This window comes from Thalassophryne amazonica, chromosome 2, assembly GCF_902500255.1.
Source record: "Thalassophryne amazonica chromosome 2, fThaAma1.1, whole genome shotgun sequence".
Classification (NCBI taxonomy): domain Eukaryota; kingdom Metazoa; phylum Chordata; class Actinopteri; order Batrachoidiformes; family Batrachoididae; genus Thalassophryne; species Thalassophryne amazonica.
Window position 1 is genome coordinate 139,373,547 of NC_047104.1, and position 20,524 is coordinate 139,394,070.

At 41.5% G+C, this 20,524-nt stretch overlaps 1 protein-coding gene across 2 annotated transcripts in view; it reads right to left on the reverse strand.

Moving 5' to 3' along the window:
• The window catches only part of ace2 (angiotensin I converting enzyme 2), a 48,315-nt gene that overhangs the window by 26,430 nt on the left and 1,361 nt on the right, over positions 1–20,524 (reverse strand). For both annotated transcript variants that reach the window (XM_034194602.1, XM_034194609.1), the window contains exons 4-9: positions 16,603–16,746; positions 13,413–13,528; positions 13,177–13,282; positions 11,264–11,361; positions 10,087–10,259; positions 3,734–3,960 (exon numbers count right to left, since the gene is read on the reverse strand). In XM_034194602.1, coding sequence (XP_034050493.1) covers positions 3,734–3,960; positions 10,087–10,259; positions 11,264–11,361; positions 13,177–13,282; positions 13,413–13,528; positions 16,603–16,746 — 864 coding nt within the window. The remainder of the gene's footprint in view (positions 1–3,733; positions 3,961–10,086; positions 10,260–11,263; positions 11,362–13,176; positions 13,283–13,412; positions 13,529–16,602; positions 16,747–20,524) is intronic.

A 20,524-nucleotide genomic window follows, 5' to 3' on the forward strand; every position in this document is an offset into this window, starting at 1 on the left:
AGGACAAACTATACGTCCCACCAGAGGCTAGGGCTGCAGTCCTGGACTTCTGTCACGGTTCTAAGCTCTCCTGTCACCCAGGGGTGCGAAGGACCGTGACAGTCGTCCGGCAACGCTTCTGGTGGGCATCCCTGGAGGCCGACGTCCGGGACTACATCCAGGCCTGTACCACCTGCGCCAGGGGCAAGGCTGACCACAAGAAGACCTCAGGGCAGTTACAGCCACTGCCCGTGCCTCATCGCCCCTGGTCCCACATCGGCCTGGACTTCGTCACGGGTCTCCCACCGTCCCAGGGAAACACCGTCGTCTTCACGATAGTGGACCGTTTCTCCAAGGCGGCCCACTTCGTGGCCCTCCCGAAGCTTCCAACGGCCCAGGAGACAGCGGACCTCCTGGTCCACCATGTCGTCCGTCTGCATGGCATCCCATCAGACATCGTCTCCGATCGCGGTCCCCAGTTCACCTCACACGTCTGGAGGAGTTTTTGCCGGGAACTGGGGGCCACGGTCAGCCTCTCGTCTGGGTATCACCCCCAGACCAACGGGCAAGCAGAGCGGGCGAATCAGGAATTGGAGCAGACACTACGCTGTGTGACAGCCGCGCACCCGACGGCCTGGAGTACCCACCTGGCCTGGATCGAGTACGCACACAACAGCCAAGTGTCATCTGCCACCGGCCTCTCCCCGTTTGAGGTGTGCTTGGGGTATCAGCCCCCCTTGTTTCCGGTGGTCGAGGGGGAGGTCGGTGTGCCCTCGGTCCAGGCCCACCTACGGAAGTGCCGTCGGGTGTGGCGTGCCGCCCGCTCTGCTTTGTTGATGGCCCGGACGAGGGCGAAGAAACATGCAGACCGGCGGCGGGCCCCGGCTCCCACGTATCGTCCTGGGCAGGAAGTGTGGTTGTCCACCAAGGACATTCCCCTTCAAGTGGACTCCCCCAAGCTCCAAGAACGATACATCGGCCCCTTCAAGATCCTCAAAGTCATCAATCCCGCCGCAGTGAAGCTTCAGCTTCCGGCCTCGCTGCGGATTCACCCAGTGTTCCACGTCTCCCGGATAAAGCCCCATCACACCTCACCCCTCTGCACCCCGGGTCCGGCACCGCCTCCTGCCCGGATCATCGACGGGGAACCGGCTTGGACCGTGCGCCGGCTCCTCGATGTCCGTCGAATGGGCCGGGGTCTTCAGTACCTGGTGGACTGGGAGGGGTACGGCCCCGAGGAACGCTCCTGGGTGAAGAGGAGCTTCATCCTGGACCCGGCCCTCCTGGCCGACTTTTACCGTCGCCATCCGGGCAAGCCCGGTCGTGCGCCAGGAGGCGCCCGTTGAGGGGGGGGTCCTGTTGTGTGTGGGCCGCTGAAGAGGAGGTACTGCTGGCCCATCACCACCAGAGGGCGCCCTGCCTGGAGTGCGGGCTCCAGGCACCAGAGGGCGCCGCCGCCTGATGAGAGCAGCCAGGGTGACAGCTGTCACCCATTACCGGACACAGCTGACTTCACTCAGTACGGAGGTATATCAGCAGGACAGCGTCTCCACCTCAGTGCCGAGATATCGCCTTGAGTTAAGGTAATCACCTCAGCAGCATATTCTGTGACAATATCTGATAACCCTTTCAGGACAGCAGACTACTGAAGGCCAAGTGTTTGGATAAGTACTCACCTTTCCTGCTTAAGTGTGACAAGAGGTGGAGGCGGCTTTGCCCCTCTCCGTCTACTGGGTGCGGTCGCATCCTACCTGTGTGTTTGTGCTCTTTTCCGCCAGCAGTACCGGATCCGACGAGCGAAGGCAGTGGCCACCTGGGAATTCGGGACTTGGCGGTTCCAGTACTTCTGGGTTTCGGTGGCAGAGGAGATCTGGGTGGTTCCGGTTCAACTAGGACGGACGTCTCCTACCTTCGAGCCTGCCCACACGACACCAGCAGATTTCGGCTTACGCCTCCAAATTGTTAATTGTTGTATTAGTTGTGTTCTTCTCACAACAGTAAAACTAATTCTTTACTTCTCTCCATTGTCCGTTCATTGCGCCCCCTGTTGTGGGTCCGTGTTCCAACACTTTCACAACACGTACGCCAGAAATGGGCAGGTGTGCACTGCTTGATACATGTTACGGCGACTTTGGTGTATTTCAAGTTTACGCCGTAAATTTACGCCACAAGTGCGCAACATTGATACATGAGGCCCAATGTCACTACCTGGACCCTACTGCAGTTGCATAGGTCCACCGCCTCCAGGATGGTACATCAATACATTCCATTGTCAGAAGGTTTGCTGTGTTTCTCGGCACAGTCTCAAGAACATTTAGGAGATTCCAGGAGACAAGCAGTTACTCTTGGAGAGCTGAACAGGGTCATAGAAGGTCCTTAATACCATCAGCAGGACCGGTAACTGCTCCCTTGTGCAAGCAGGAACAGGATGAGCACTGCCAGAGCCCTGCAAAAAGACCTCCAGGAGGCCACCGGTGTGAATGTCTCTCACCAAATAATCAGAAGCAGACTTTATGAGGGTGGCCTGAGGGCCTGACATCATGTTGTGGACTCTGTGCTCACTGACCAGCACTGCACAGCTCAATTTGCCATAGAATGCCAGATTTGGTAGATCAACCTCTGGCACCCTTTGCTTTTCACAGATGAGAGCGGGTTTAACCTCAGCACGTGACAGACATGAAAGGGTCTGGAGACACTGTGGAGAACATTATGCTGCCTGCAACATCATTCAGCATGACTGGCTTGGTGGTGGGTCAGTGATGGCCTGGGGAGGCATGTCCCTAGAAGGATGCACAGACCAGACAACAGCACCCTGACTGAAATTAGGTATCAGGGAGAAATCCTTGGATCCATTGTGAGAGCCTACACTGGTGCAGTGGGTCCTAGGTTCCTCTTGGTGAATGAAAATGCCCAGCCTCATGTGGCAAGAATATGCCGGCAGTTTGTGGAGAATAAAAGAATTTATATTTTTTGGCGGGCCCCCACGCTCACTTGACCTAAATCCAACACCTTTGGGACAAGATGTTTCAATCCATCCCATGCTGCCAGGTTGCACCCCAGACTGTCCAGGAGCTACGTCATGCCCTGGTCCAGATCTGGGAGGAGACCCCCCAGAACACAATCTGTGGTCTCATGCACCGATGTTGTCAGGCACGTGGGGTCCATACAAACTACTAAGTACCGTTTTGAGTTGCTGCAATGAAATTTTGGCAAAATGGACAAGCCTGCTGCATCATTTTTTCACGTTGATTTTTTTTTTTTTAATTTGTCACTATTGATGTCCTGGCTGAGCCACCATCTTTTCTTTCTGTTTGCTATAAAACTTTTTGCATGCATATATACACACGGGATCAACTGATTTTAAAAGAGATATAGCACAATTTGTCAACCTTTGCACTTTTGAAATGCTGACATCAACTTTGAAGTTTCTGACATTGTTTCAGCGTTTAAAATCATCCTGGGCCATGACACAAAATGACACGGTGCATTCAGGATTTCCCTTTTTCACATAAATTTCCAAAAGCTCAATGCCACTGAAACCCTTCCACACACTCAGTTTATTTCCTCTATCCCAGCATTCCAAATACACCCGATTACTATGAAGATGTTTTTTTTCTGGCTTTTTTCATGGACTCACACTGTAAGGCTTTTCAAAAACCTTTAGACAAACAAGGCTTCTCTGTTTCTGTAATGATTATGTTAAGTTACACAGTCATGAGTTTACTGTGGAGGTGTTATTTTCTGTCAGTCATACCACTATCGTAAATAAAGTCTTCAGGTAGGAGTCCTAGGCCCTGCAGATGTTTGGGTGTCGCAGCAGAGAGGGACATAATTTCTCCAACAGCTTCATGGAAACCCTCATTTGCGCCGTCCCTCAGGAGATATGACAGGTTTCGATATGCCATCTGGTACTGGCTGTGACCCATCTCATGATGAACTGTTAGGAAATCATCCATGTTGACCTTGGTGCACATCTTGATTCTGGTGATATCACAGGAGCGCACATGTCAGCAGTTACACCGCGCTGATACGGAGATACACAAAGCCATACCAGATTATTGTATCTATAAACAGCACACTGCAGTAACATATTACTGATGAGTCACACTTCTTTATCAACAGGCTTTTGTTAATGAAAACTGAGTTGGCATACACTAAAAAAAATGACTTATTGTATGAACTCAGTTCAATTATGTGCAGGATTTCCATCTTATAAATAAATATATGTCGCCCCAACTCAAATAAAGCACATCCATGCAAGATAATTCAGTTTATATTAGTTGGGACTACATATATTTATTACATGAAAATCCAATCCAATTAATCAGTTTTTTAAATTCTTAAAAATGCTTTTTTAAGCATTTTTCTTTTTTTTTCTTTTTTGCTTTTCAGCTGACCCCCCAATTACAGCCCTCTTAACCCCCTTTTTTAAAATGTAGATGTAAATTAATATTCAAAGTTTTCAGCTAGTTGACAGTTGGGCTGTACAATATGGCCAAATTATCATATCTCAATATTGTCATATAAATTGTCATGTAAATGTCACTTATATACATTCTGTCCATATTACTGAGCCGCTTAGGTGGGTAGGGAGAGTTCCCATGGGATAAAAAAAGCTTTTCAACCTACCATACCTGGTTCTCAAGACCAGGCACCTAAGTGGCTCTACTCTCTTTTTTCTTTTCTTTTTTTTTTTTTTTTTAGATATTTAGGTGTACCTTAGTAAACACTAGTAGAGTTCCACCTTAGATTTGGAATGTATAATAGAAGATATACCTTATTGCATTTTCAGATCAATATGATAAACAATATGACTATGATTTGACACAAAGTGCAGCAACAGTGAAAATTAAACATTCTTAAACAAAACAGTAATAATACCACACTCATTTTGCCCTCCAAAAGTACTGGAACACCTGGAATTTCACACATTTTAATTTGTTTATGCCATTTTAAATACAATAAATAAAAAAAGAATTAAAATTTCTAAAATTATCTTCCTCAAACTCAAACTGAAAGCAAATCTATAAAACTTGATAAAACCTGTAAATAATGAACAGTTTTATTGCCAGTTTTCTTTAGACAAGTCAGGGGATGGAAACATGAACATTTCCAAGTCACTGAATATGTCCTGGACTTTATTTACATCAATTATGAAGAAATACAAAAGTTGTTTTCACCAAAACATCAAATCTAGGCTTTCATCTCAAATGTACTTTCTGTCAAATTGTAGCTGAACTTTCAGGTGTACTTTTTAAGAAAATCCTCCTCTACACAACTTCATCAATTTTTAATTAATTTATATCAAGTTGTAGAGATTTGCTTTCAGTTTGAGTTAAGGAAGATAATTTTTGAAAAAAAAAAAAGTATTTGAAATGGAATAAACAAATTAAAATGTGTGAAATACCAAGTATTCCAATACTTTTGAGGGCAACTGAGAAACACTGAGGAGCAGCATCTTACATCTCATATATAATGCAGCAGATAAGAGAATATTTTGAGTGGAATCCTACAAATGGTGATACAAGCATCACATTTGGCACAAATAATCCATAGACATTAACGCTTTTAAAAAAAACTGATTGGTCACTTGAATTTTCAATAGGCAGCCAGGTAGGGGTCAATTGAAGAATTACACAGGGGTCAAAATCAGGGGTGGGCAACTTGTTGCAGAAATGGCCAAGAGGATGCAGGTTTTCTTTGCAGCCACTGACTCCACCAGGTGATTTCATTGATTAATATCACTTTGAGCAGATGGAATCAGTTAATCAGTGAAATCACCTGGTGGAGTCAGTGGCTGCAAAGAAAACCTGCACCCTCATGGGCATTTCTGGAACAAGTTGCCCACCACTGGTCTAAATTAATAGATGCTCCAATCATATAGAAAACTACACCAAATGATTTGCCTGATCATAAAGATTCCAAAAAAGGTATAGTTTGGACAATCTGTGACTGAATGTTATGGAGTTATGAGGTAAAAGCAGCAAGAATGGTGACAAAGATCAGTTTCAGTTTGTACAGGGGTGAAAAGTTAAAGTTGCTCCATTAATTTTGCTCCAGCTGTATTTGTGCTGAATCTGATGCTTGCATCACCATTTGAAGGATTGTTTCAGTTATCTGCTGCAGTTATAAGCAAACAGAGCATGAACCAGCTGCTGTCTGTTAGCTTAAACATGTGTACATAAAGCAACCCGAATTAAAGGAGAAATGCTGCTTTTAACAACCTGGACCTCATTTCTGGCATAAAATACGGTTGTTTACTCACCAATATAAGTTTGGTGTGATTAGAAGTCCATAGTTCAAATGACGTGTTCAGTTCAAATCTGAAACAAACATTTTTCTTCTTCTACTAAGGTGGATTAGAACTTTTTGTGGTACACAGCACAAACTACTGGACAGGAGGAACCTAGCAGTCAATGTGACTCAGTAATTTGAAAATGCAGGTCTTTCAACCAGAAGTGTGGTGCCATGACATGTCAATCATCTGTGTCCAATCAGATTTCAGGGGAGTCCAGTGAAACCACGGCCTCCGCTCTAGCCCCACCCATGCCAGGAAGTGTTTGACATTTGAACATTTCCTGTTTCACTGTGACTGATAAATTGGCACTTCCTGTTTGAGTGTGAGCTTGTCACTGAGTTCCCGTGAGATTCCATCTGTCGTTCCAGGAAGTGTTTGATTAATATGAGTGGAGCGTCGTGCAGTGGCGTGAAGCTCCACTCATATTATTATTACCATGTCATTATTTTTGTTAAAATTAATATTATTGCAGTTCTAAAAGCACTTTTTTTTTTTTTTGCTTTTTTGCTATATTCTGTAGACATCACAAAACTTTAATGTGCTTGTTAAGAAGGGTGCATAAGAACAGCAAGGCTTTTTCAAATTCACTTATCATGGCGGAGTGTTAGATATTTGTACATGTAGTCAAAATATAATTTGTATACAGGTGAGCCCCGTTAACTCGCACAAGTTGGGGTCCACAAAATCGGATCGCAAATTATCTGAAACCGCAAGTTAATGAAGTTGATCAAAAAACTTCAAATCAGCGTATGTTGCCATATTACAATAGTTTCAACCATTTGATGTGTGATTCCTTCCTGGGTGGTGATGATTTCTTCATCTGGAGTGGGTCTGGGATTTTTATCTTCCTCCTCCGGCTGCTGCAGGTCAGCGGTAAGGGCGGACAATTCTGTGCAGACGATTCCTGATGATTCAAAGTTTTTGGATGCAACTCTTTAGATTCTTACTGTCGGTTCAGATTGAGCCGGAATTTGCACACACACCTGCCACACATGGGCGCGTGTGTGGTGGGTGAGTGTATACATTTCAGCCCAATCTGAACCAGCAGTAAAAATCTAAAGAGTCACATCCAAAAACTTTGAATCACCAGGATTCGTTTGCACAGAATCGTCCGTCCTTACCGCTGACCTGCAGCAGCCCAAAGAGGAGGAAGAAATCATCGTCCAAAATCGCCTGTACTGATGATCCCTCTCAAAAACAGTCAAATGAAATTAACTTTTATAGGTAGTCAAAATTTTTTTGGGTCCACACCATGACTGTGAGTAAAGCTGAATAACGGGGCTCACTTGTATTTTGAACATAACTGCACAACATTACAATTGTTTGACACTGGTAACGCTGCCCTAGCAAGAAACATGATAAAAGATATTACTTAAAAAAGTGACATATCATCCTTTAAAAATAATTCAGTCAGTTAAAAACTCAAGTCACCCATTGTTTGTAGCAAATGATTATGCAGTTAACATTGGCAGAAATGGCTTTGATCGTTGAAGGATCCACTCTTTCACATGTCTGAAAATTAAATAAATAAGTGTTTCAAACCAGCCTCAAGAGTTCTGCTGAAAGAACTAATACACAGCATTTCCAAAACACACAGGGACAAACTCCACACGTCCGCACTGCAGCTTCAATTATAAGGAGGAGCTAAAGGTTGTGAGTTAGCTGAACTTTCTGCCAAAATATGAATGGATTGATGATTTATGATATGAGAGCATGAAGCAGCTGAATGCAGCTGATTCTGCAAAATGCAAAGAAGCAGATGAGCAAATATGATTTCAGCTCTCGGTCTGAGCTGTGAAAGAAACTGAATTTGTTATTGTTAGACCTCTATTAAACCTAAAACGCAAGAGGTTTTACTGAAACCTCACATTCAATGTCTTTAGTGCGTTTCAGATTATTTCTAGCAGACACACCTCTAAAGAATCCAGGGATAATTACCAGCACCAATGGACTCGATGACCCAGTAGAAGATATATTTCTTCTGCTATTAGACAGAGCAGCTGAATGCCAAATGGAGTCAAACCACAACTCAAATGAACACAGTCAGATGTAAGAGGTTGCAAAACACATTTCAAAGAGACAGACCAACAACCCTCAAGTAGATAAATGATTGATAAACTTTTATCTTTATCACCATGAAGAAATGACTCAGAAATGAATCAACATACTTGCCTGACAAGTTAACAGTTATGTGTTCATTACAATAAGATAACTGTACTCTGTCCTGAGACTTGTTCTCAAACACAATTTAAATGACAGACCTCATAACATGTTATTGCCTCCACTAGGACGACAATATATTTTAACCTTTATCAGTTTGTTTGTAGAATTAATCAAAACATTATCAGTTGTTTTTTGAAGAAACATAGTAAATAGAACAGGTAAAAAAGTTGAGTGTAACATGGTATAGAAACCGTAATATTTGGGGGGGGGGGTAAATCTGCAAAGATATGAGTATAGTTTAAACTGCAGAACCGCAGAACCCAGGAGAGGTCACTTTCTGAACGTGATAATTTGTGAGCATGTTTTCCTTTAATTGATTCCTCAAATTACTATTGTAAAATGAGTGCACACTATACTAAAATGAGAGCACAATGTAGTAAAATGAGTGTACTATTTAGCTAAATGAGCGCACACTGTAGTAAAACAAGCGCACAATTTAGCAAAATGAGAGCACAATGTAGTAAAATGAGCGCACAATGTGGTAAAATAAGTGCACAATATAGTAAAACGAGCGCACAATTTAGCTAAATGAGCCTATAATGTGGTAAAACAATTGCAAAATTTAGCAAAATGAGAGCGCAATGTAGTAAAACGAGCGCACAATTTAGCTAAATGAGCCTATAATGTGGTAAAACAAGCACACAATTTAGCAAAATGACTGCACAATGTAGTAAAACAAGCACACAATTTAGCTAAATGAGCCTATAATGTGGTAAAACAAGCACACAATTTAGCAAAATGAGTGCACAATGTGGTAAAACAAGTGCACAATTTAGCAAAATGAGAGCACAATGTAGTAAAACGAGCGCACAATTTAGCTAAATGAGCCTATAATGTGGTAAAACAATTGCACAATTTAGCAAAATGAGTGCACAATGTAGTAAAACGAGCGCACAATTTAGCTAAATTAGCCTATAATGTGGTAAAACAAGCACACAATTTAGCAAAATGAGCGCACACTGTAGTAAAACAAGCACACAATTTAGCAAAATGAGCGCACAATGTGGTAACACAAGCACACAATTATGCAAAATGAGAGCACACTGTAGTAAAACAAGCACACAATTTAGCAAAATGAGCGCACAATGTAGTAAAATGAGCACACACAGTGGCATAACCACAACCAGACTAAACCAGCACAGAAAACATTGTGAATATCCAAGTAATCCATAAATTGGTTATACTAAAGTGTTCCAACACTTTTGAATGCATGGAGATAGGCCTTCAAGAGTTACCACATTTTTAGATGGTGGTTGGGGCCTTGCCAGAGGTATTTATTCAGGCATCTGTCTGGATTATTAAGAAATCAATTGGCCTCAGAAGAAAATATTTATTGATGTACATACTATATGTGACTACTATAAGCACAGTGGATAGCACTAGCAAGAAGGTTGTGGGATTGCTTCCTGCCCTTACTGTGTGGAGTTTGCATGCTCTCCCCGTAACTGAATAAATAAATATGGACTCAAACAGCTCAGTTGTTGCTGCTCATATTAAATGTGTTCATGTACCAAAACTACAATACCAGACTAGTTATTTCCTATTTGTACTATAAATGTATGAAGACGTGCACAGGTTGATGCTACCTGAAGTCTTCTCTGTTCCCCATGTCCCATGCTGTGGGGTGACAGACCACCTTACGTCCATCATCGGGCTTCACCAGCATTGAATTATTCAAGAAGTTATCAAACATCTTATACAGGCCCACCGACATGAAAAACCTCTCTGCTTCTTCAAAAAAACGATGTGTGGTCCAGCCCTATAAATTCAAGTTGGCATGTAGTTAGTTTCAGTCCTAGTGTATTATTTGAAAGATTTGCTTAACAGTTTCATTCTCATACTTGGATGTGCTTTAAAAACTGCTAAAACACATTTCACTCCTTGACGATTTAGCCAGCATACGCTGGCATATGCTGGCGTACATCTAATAAGTTATGGGTAAGTTTTGTATAAGTTAATACCACATTGAAGTGAGCCGATATACGTCATAGTACGAAGAGGTTGTCGAAAGATTTTGGGCATGCACAATATTTTTGACGTATGCCAGCGTATGACTCACACATCTCGCATACGAGACATAAGTTGCAGGCAAGTTATGCACACACGTTACTTGTAAGTGACTCATAGAAGAGATGAACAAAGGAGAAGGACCTGGGTGAGAACATGGATTTGGAAGTGACAGAAGTTTGGCATGTATGACCAGCTCATGGTGGAACTACGTAATGAGGACCACACAGTACCACGTCAGTTACCGAAGCCAATGGATGAAGCCCGAGAGGCGTTGGAGCCTGCATTGTCTCCAAATGTAGGTGATCGTGGATCCTCCTTACCACCATAGCCTCAGCCAGGAGAGTTCTTGACAGCAGAAGTTTGTTTTGGCATGACGGCGATGTCAATCCTTCATCGAGCAGCAGCCATTTACAAGGCTACGACACGTGATCGCCACATGCTCGTCAGTGATACACTGATCCACACTTTGCGTAAGTGGAAGTATTGTTGGGCGTAAGTTGCATATGTCGGAAACACAATATGCAGTTGTTGGTGTAAATTCATCAAAACATAAGTTAAGAATATGACATGTATACATCCAACTGCTTATGAATATGCTATGTATTTATCCAACAGCGAAAAAATTAAATTCAGAGTATGTCAGTATTTTTAATGCGGTTGGCATACACTGGCGAAATCGTCAAAGTGTGACAGGGCCCTAAAGTGTAGTTTGGGACTAGATTTAAGAATAGGGTGGAGTAAAATGTAATATACCTGTTCTACCATAGTTTGACTGACATCAATATTTGGTTTGTCAGGGTAGGGGATCATCAGTGGGTACAGGTTGGTCCAGAATCTTCCCCACATATCACCTGAACACAACAGCACAAAAGTGAAAAGCAGGTCACTTTGAAGTCCACCAAAATGCATACAATGCCGCCATCTACTGGATGGCAGTGTAAGTGTAAATAGGATCCAACTGTCATACGGTTGCCATTCGGTGTGCTCCTGTATCAGACTTAAACAGAATTTTCAGTTTTGCAAATGCCTTTTTTTGTAGAAATGAAAAAAAATTAGATATTTACAAATACAGATTTATTTGTAAAAACCAAAACACACGTTACAGTAACTTGTGTGTGTGTTTTTTCACAACCAACCAGTGATGTGGAGGCTCAATTTCCCATCATGCCTTTGGACATCTGTGAGTTTTAATGTTCAAACATTCAGAATTAGTGCATTACTTTAAAACTAAAAGATATTTGTGATATTTTCAGTTTGTAAAAATTACAGTTAATGTTAATATCAATAAACCATCCGGAATTAGTTTGGTTTTAATATCAAACCTTAAGTCAAACCTGTGTTTCTGTTTATGCCTTTGGCCCACATCAGAGGTTCTGTATGATGCAAATGAAAATGACTGTTCCTCACAGCAATGGACAGGGTGCACAATGACAGTAACTCAGACTCATTGTTTGTGTTTGGTTTGTGATCGCCGTTGATTCTACTCAAAGGTATCAGCGGTGCTTAAACTCAAAACTGGCTTGTTAGTAGCTGACAGTGTACTGGAGTCAATACTAAAAGTTAGCAGTTATCAGTGAGCTGTAGCTTCTGCTAAATGTTTTAGCGGTTTATCGTTATAAAAGTTAACTTTTCAGTTAGCAGATTAGCAGTTACTGAAGCTAAGTTTTTGGTTAGCTGTGCCCACCACGGCTTACCAATGACTTAAAATGGTCGTTGATGGGAACTTTGTATAACAACCCGCAATTACACTTTGTATTTTATTTTCAACTCTATTGTGTTTTGAATGTTTGTAAACTTTTTGTTGCACTTTGTGTGATCCCTGTTATTGTTAGAATGGCCTGAGCAGTTGGTCACCCCTTTGAGTCTGGTCTGCTTGAGGTCTCTTCCTCAAAAATACGACAGAGGGAGTTATTCCGTAACACTGCTGCCCAATGTGCTTGCTCAGGGGAGTTGGTGAGGTTAGACTTTGCCCATGTGAAGCACCTTGGAGTGACTTATGTTGTGATTTTCCACTATATAATTAAAATAAATTGAATTAAACTGAATTGAGGTTGCAGCAGTTGATGGTCAGCATTTTTTTAACCGATGCAGCAAGAAGACGCCTTGGTAGCAATGGCCTTTTGAAGAATTAGATACATACGCAGATGCTTACTATTAAAGGCTTACATAAACTCCTATCGGTCACATGAACTTTAAACTGAATTTAGAGGTGGCTGTGGAACAATCTTGGTGTTTTACACTGTAAGACTGTCAGATAAGTCTATCATTAACACTTTCAAAATAGTTAATTTAATACTACCCAGGTTATATGTGCGAACCACTATTTCTGTATTAATTTATACTCTGACTTTGATTCAATACATTTACTGTGTACTGCATGCATTGATACTCAACATCAAAATCAACATAGTGAATTAAAAGTTCATTTTACTATATTTCGTATATAACTGACATCGGGCATGTGAGGCATTTGATGTGCAAAGCTCTTTGAGTGTCTGATGCAGATGGAAAAGTGCTATATAAATGCAGTCCATCTACCATTTAACTGGTCAACAAAGTCTGATTTTAAAAAAATTACTCCTTTGGTACAGCACAATTTGGACTCGAATATTGTTTTTAATACACTATAACTGAATATAAACCACATGATTTCTCAACAAACATACCAAGCAGGTGGGCTGGCAGAGGTCCTTTAGGGTCAATAAGGCCTGGGTAGACCTCCATAAGCTTGGCCCTCACATAGGCATGCAACTGTTTGTAGAGAGGCAGCGTCTATAGAAAACAACAATACTGTTGTCAGAAACATTTACATTTATTTATTCTCATATCATCCACCTCCAGCATACTCTGAAGTATGGGACATTCCTGACTAACAGACTAACATGAATGACATCATACGTACGTCTCTGTATAGTGAACGGACGTCTTCCATCAGCTGAGCCCTGGTGTAACTGTAACGACCGTCCTTCTCAATAGTCTCATAATTATATCTCCAGTATGCACCATAGTCTTCAAAACCTGGTGATAGGTGATATACAAGTACAAGTAATCAAAATCTCAAAGTTTCTGTATTTTTTGGGTCGATCTGTATGCCAGAATGTTGTGTGATCACTATCTGCCTGTTTTGTTCAGCCCAGTCTAATACTATTTTGAACCCTACCCCTTTTCCTAACCCTAACCAGAACTCCCCCAGACTCCCCGTGTCACCCTGCATTCCGTGCTCCCATCACAAAGTGAATTTGTGATTCCGTCATGGGGGCTTTTCGTTCGTGTCGGTTTCACAAACCATAGATTAATTTACATTTTGTGACGCCATCACGAAATGGCATGAGATTGGGTTGTTGTGTCCTATCAGATATTAAAGGATTATTACTAGAACGCAAGGTCTGTACGAAAAAATATCAGGCCAAGATCTTGACAGTACGAACCAAGCTTCTGATTGTGGATCGTTAATCTTTAAACCTCAACAAAAATGTTTTGCTCTTGTCACAGTTTTTGTCTGTCCATATGTGTATATGTTTTGCTTTGATCCTATTATGTAACACAATTTTTGTTCCTGGCTTCTAAGTGTTATATTTCAACTGCTTATGTCTAAAGTCTATGGAAAAATGACTACATTCAGCACAAACTTTGATTTTATTTTTTTTTTACGTTCTAGAAAGTTCTAAAAGTTTCTTGAAATTTCTAGATAATTCTGGAAACTTCTAGAAAATTCTGGACAGTTCTAGCAGTTAAAGAATATTCTAGAAGACTACTCAGTAGTAGTGAAGGCAAATCGAGAATATTCTTGAAAACAAATTTCAAAATATCATTGTCCTGATCACAGAAGCAAAGTTTCTGTGGAATAACAGCTATTTTCTATTTATTTAAGGCATAACAGGTTAGGAAAACACACTGTGTACCCAGGAACAAAAAAATAAATAAAAATTTGTTACATAGTGTTATCAGTATCACAGAAATCAGACTTAAGGGTTGGATCATGACCTTTGACTTTAAAGCCTTTTTGTGTTGTGGTAATTTGCCTCTTGACATTAAAAATCCAAATTATTTGATGCTTTTGAGGCTCATCTGAAAACATTGATGTTTTTCTTTGCTTATAATTAGCTTTGGTTTTGCCTCATTTTGTTAGTGTGCCTTGTATGTTTGTATTTGGTGTTAGATTTCAATTTTTTCCTATCCATATTTAAAATTTTATAGTCATCTTTTAATCTTATGTACATTTAAATGTTTTGCCTTAAAGTGTTCTGTAAATAAAATTATTAATAATAACATTATTATTATTATAACTAAAATTATCTACTGCTTGCTGTAATTAGGAGCAGCGGAATCAGGATCAAAAATCAAAGCTCAAAGATGAAGATCCAAAGCAGGAGCAGCTCACTGACCCTTATCAAAGGGATAAAGAGTTGAAAATCAAAAGCCAAATCAAGAGCACAGGACTCAGGATCAAAGAATAAAACCACAATTCTCCCCTTGATCATTGATCAAACTGATCGAGATCAAACCTCAAAGACATGATCCAAAGAATCAAAGAGCAAGATCTGCCCAAGTCACTGTCCATATAGTTACGGACCTGACTGTACTGTCACATTATCTGACTCTTATCTGACCTTGTACATCATGACATGCTAGTAATAGTTGTCTGATTATCAGTGATTATATTATCACTGATTCCATCTAAATCCTGTTCTTTCCCAGTTCATTATCTTGACTAAATATACTCAACAAAAATATAAATGCAACACTTTTGGTTTTGCTTCCATTTTGTATGAGATGAACTCAAAGATCTAAAACTTTTTCCACATACACAATATCACCATTTCCCTCAAATATTGTTCACAAACCAGTCGAAATCTGTGATAGTGAGCACTTCTCCTTTGCTGAGATAATCCATCCCACCTCACAGGTGTGCCATATCAAGATGCTGATTAGACACCATGATTAGTGCACAGGTGTGCCTTAGACTGTCCACAATAAAAGGCCACTCTGAAAGGTGCAGTTTTGTTTTATTGGGGGGGGATACCAGTCAGTATCTGGTGTGACCACCATTTGCCTCATGCAGTGCAACACATCTCCTTCGCATCATCCGTGAAGAGAACACCTCTCAAACGTGCCAAACGCCAGCGAATGTGAGCATTTGCCCACTCACGTCGGTTACGACGACGAACGGGAGTCAGGTTGAGACCCCGATGAGGACGACGAGCATGCAGATGAGCTTCCCTGAGATGGTTTCTGACAGTTTGTACAGAAATTCTTTGGTTATGCAAACCGATTGTTCCAGCAGCTGTCCGAGTGGCTGGTCTCAGACGATCTTGGAGGTGAACATGCTGGATGTGGAGTTCCTGGGCTGGTGTGGTTACACGTGGTCTGCAGTTGTGAGGCTGGTTGGATGTACTGCCAAATTCTCTGAAACGACTTTGGAGACGGCTTATGGTAGAGACATGAACATTCAATACACGAGCAACAGCTCTGGTTGACATTCCTGCTGTCAGCATGCCAATTGCACGCTCCCTCAAATCTTGCGACATCTGTGGCATTGTGCTGTGTGATAAAACTGCACCTTTCAGAGTGGCCTTTTATTGTGGGCAGTCTAAGGCACACCTGTGCCCTAATCATGGTGTCTAATCAGCATCTTGGTATGATACACCTGTGAGGTGGGATGGATTATCTCAGCAAAGGAGAAGTGCTCACTATCACAGATTTAGACTGGTTTGTGAACAATATTTGAGGGAAATGGTGATATTGTGTATGTGGAAAAAGTTTTAGATCTTTGAGTTCATCTCATACAAAATGGGAGCAAAACCAAAAGTGTTGCGTTTATATTTTTGTTGAGTGTAATTGCTGTTGATGAAATAAAACTTGTTCTCTGAATAATGTACTTTAGTGGATGCTGTCTGCCTCTTCAGGTGGACAAGCTTATGCAAAACAGATAAGACCACCACCTTCTCGGACACTCATCAGTGTTTGCATCGAGACTGAACAAAGTCAATTTTCATTTGCAATCTCTCTAAAAAAATACATGCATATAAGCGTCATGCTAATAACACTGTAAACACAAGTGGTCCATTTTACAGTAGCTTGTGATTTGTTACCGTTCAGCTTTGCTGCTTCGTTGTTCAGAACCACGTAGTCCTCGTACAGAGGTCTCATCTTCTTCCCCACCTTTGTCCTCCAGCCCTCCCACACGTGCAAACGCTCATTGTAATTTATACTTGTGGCCATTATATTTTCCAGCCCTGTGCACATGAACAAACAGAGGCAAGTATGTCAGTATGTCAGTGAAACTCTCTTGTTCTCCTCTACAGCAGCCTGTTGAAGACTTGGCAGGAAAAAATAAATCTAGCAATATCTATCTATCTATCTATCTATCTATCTATATATATATATATATATATATATAGATTTGATTGAGACTGGCATGTTGTTTTTCTTTGCGGATAATCAAGCACCAGCTGTTTTATGTAGTGAAAACCCTTGAACATTAAAGTAAATTGATCAACTGTGGTCAAGTTCAATCTTCATTTTAGGTTCAGAAGATGACTGAAAATCCCTTAATAATCCCATTATCACTACAGAATGTGTAAGAAGATTGGTAAGTCAGACTACAATTTGAGTGTTTGTCTGTTTGTTCCCTTACTCCTTTCAGATCTTTTGCACAATTTCCATCAAACTTGTTATGTGGTTGAAGGTCAACCCTGGAATTGCCCTTAAATGGTTAGTTTTGGTAAAAGTCAAGGGTGCTGGAGTCAAAGATCACCAGACTTGGCACATAGATGTACCGTACAATTCGCCGTTTACTTCTCCCCCTGTGTTGCTTGCCTCTGAGGCATTACAAGTCGACTACTAATGAGGGCCACGTTTATAAGACACAGCCCCTCATTCACACTGGAATTGGAATCACTATGGGATCACACGAAAAAGAAAGGCTTTAATTCTTAAAAATCAATATTTATAGGATAAAGACAAAAACATTTGAGCCTTATATTCACAATCTATAGTACGTAGTCGAAAGCGTATAATGAAAGTGTAATTGGGGCGTCTCCAAATGCACTTTGCACAGTGTGTAATCTGAGTGCAAATTAAGGCACCGGGCACAAACGGGGTGTATTTAGTCAATTAATATTCTGCTGCCACAGAGGCAAAGCAGTGGGTGTGGGAGGAGTTCAGAGTAACCATGTAGAAGGACTTTCAGTCGGTACCACGGTGCTATTGACGGACCGCAAGGTGCCTCAGGACAGGAAAATGGGGCTGTCTACAATAAGGATGGGACTCTGTTGACCTCAACTTAGGAGGTAATTGGGCGCTGGAAGGAACACTGTGAGGAACTTCTGCATCAGACTGGAGCGCCCTCTGTAGTAGGGGCAGAGTTGGAAGCTGATGGAGGATCATCATCAATTTCCCTGGTGGACGTTACTGAGGTAGTCAAACAACTCCGCAGTGGCAAGGCCTTGGGGGTTGATGAGATCCGTCCAAAAATACTGAAGGCTCTGGGTGTGGAAGGACTGTCTTGGATGAGACGTCTCTTCAACATTGCCTAAAGGCAGAGCCGGCCAAAGGCATACAGCTTCCCCTAAAATGTCAAAAAATAAGTGATCAAATATATACTGTTGTGTGTACATGTCATTGACTAAATATGCGCTACAACACGCTCAACTTTTGTTCAGAATCAGCTTCTTATCACTGGTAACGACACAGCTTTCCTCTCACTCAAACCCGCAGCTGGACGCTGTGTGGACACTCCACAGACTTCAATAGCGTCACAAAGCATGCAGCGAAACGAGACGAGTCATTGGATAAATTCTGGGCTTTGTCCCGCCCATCGGACGCTCAGCGTCTCTGTGGGTCTATGGGGCAGTGGGCTGGCCTCGGCTGGCCCGGACGCTCAGCTTCTGCATGATGACTGGATGATCTGTCTGAGGCTGAATCCCTTTTTGATTGACAGCAAAATGAGCGAATCAGCGATCTTTTGGTGTAAACATCCGTGGGAGCATTTTCATTCTGTTCTGGCGGCATTTTCTTTGTTTAAAAACGACTAGCGACAAATTGAGCTTCTATTTCTGGTGTGTTTTTTTTGTGGCTGCTTGTGTTTGGAGACTGACTTCTATCACTCTTTCTGACTTCTATCGCAGTTTCTGTCCCTACCGAGCAGCGGGTGCTGCTGAGCTCCTCCACCGTCACAAAGCACTCAAAGGCGGACAAACGTCACACTAGCCTCGCGCCAGTCCCAGCTAGCGAGCTAGCTAGGTAGCAAGCTGCACATAATGGCAGACAATTTGAATGTTGTGGACCGGATTTTGGCGAAGCCATTTGATAGTCTTCCTTACGAAGAAAAACTTAGAGTTAAACAGCAGGGCAGATCAACTCCTCAGATTAATTTGGTGCAAAAGGTGGGGAAACGTAGCTCAGCTCTCAATGGTTTGCAGGCCAAAGTTAAAGCAATAGCCCCCAGTACAATGTTTGTGCATTGCTATGCACACAGACTGAATCTGGTTCTGTCTCAGGGGGCTAAATGCTTATCTGAGTGCAGAATATTTTTTGCATCACTCTCTGGGTTTGCCACATTTTTCTCAAATTCCACAAAGAGGATGTCTTTTCTTGAGTCTGCAGGCTGCTCAAGGTTACCCAGAAATGCTCCTACTCGATGGAATTTCACATCACGGATAGTGAGCACTGGGGCAAACAATTATGATGCTCTCCTGCAAACTTTTGAGATGATCATTGCAGATAAGTCCATGGATGATGACACATTAGACTGTGCCAAAGGCCTTCTGATGAAACTGGAGGATTTTGAGTTTGTGTTCATGTTGTACACATATGAACAAATATTCTCTGAGACTGATGTGGTGTTTGACATTGTCCAGCAGAGAGCTATGGATGTTCTGTACTGTTCTGTACTGTTGTGGATTTCTATGTTCATTTGGAGATTATTTAATTTCTATTATTCTATTAGATTATTCTATTTTGTATTTGGATATTGAACATTTTGCACACCATTGCACATCTGAAAGAAATTAATCTGTTTAACGTGTTTACTATAAATGCAGTCTCCTGCCTGCTGATGTTACTTTCAAATAGTTAAATTAATGAGCCATACTTATACATCACTCTGTATGTAGAAGTTAATTAAAACATATTCATGAGTTTGCTACCCCTTTAAGGTTAAAAAAAAGAATGACACCTGTATGATGTAAGATAATTACAAATAATGCTAATGATTGTGGGTACGTTACACACATAACAGTGTAGCCTATGGAATAATGAGGCATCTGGTGCTGAGGTGATGGTAGGGGGGCCCCCAAATGAAATTCTGCTTAAGGCCCCATAAAGGCTTGGTCCGGCCCTGCCTAAAGGTACCATGTACATGGTACCAGTAGTTAATTAGAAAGCATGTAGAGTATGGATTTTGTCTTCCTATAATAAGCTAGCAGGGTGAACTTTAGATAGAAACCTAAAACATATTACATCATAGCTTCTGTTTCTATAATAACATAACCATATTTATAGCTTAGCCTACTAGCTATAATTTAGTTTTACAACAAGTCTACAGAATAGGTAGGTGTATACTGCAGTCTTCTCCTGTATGAACATTTAGGTTTCAGGAGCTAACTCCTATAATATTATGTAGTAACTATATTTATTGTATATGTTGTTTACTACCCTGATTGTGTAAATGTCACTTATATACATGCTGTCCATATTCTTGAGCCGCTTGGGTGGGTAGGGAGAGTTCACATGGGATAAAAAAGCTTTTCAACCGACCATCCCTGGTTCTCAAGACCAGGCACCTAGGTGGCTCTACTCTTCTTTTTTAGATATACTTTAGTATACACTAGTAGAGTTCTACCTTAGATTTGGAATGTATAATATAAGATATACCTTACTGAATTTTCATGTGTACTGCGTTTGATGTCTTTTGCCATGCCTCTGTTTGTGTCTAAAATTAGAAGCACCTGCTTGCAGCAAAATGCATGCTGCAAGCTGTTTGGTATGGTTTTATACTTTGGGTCAAGGATG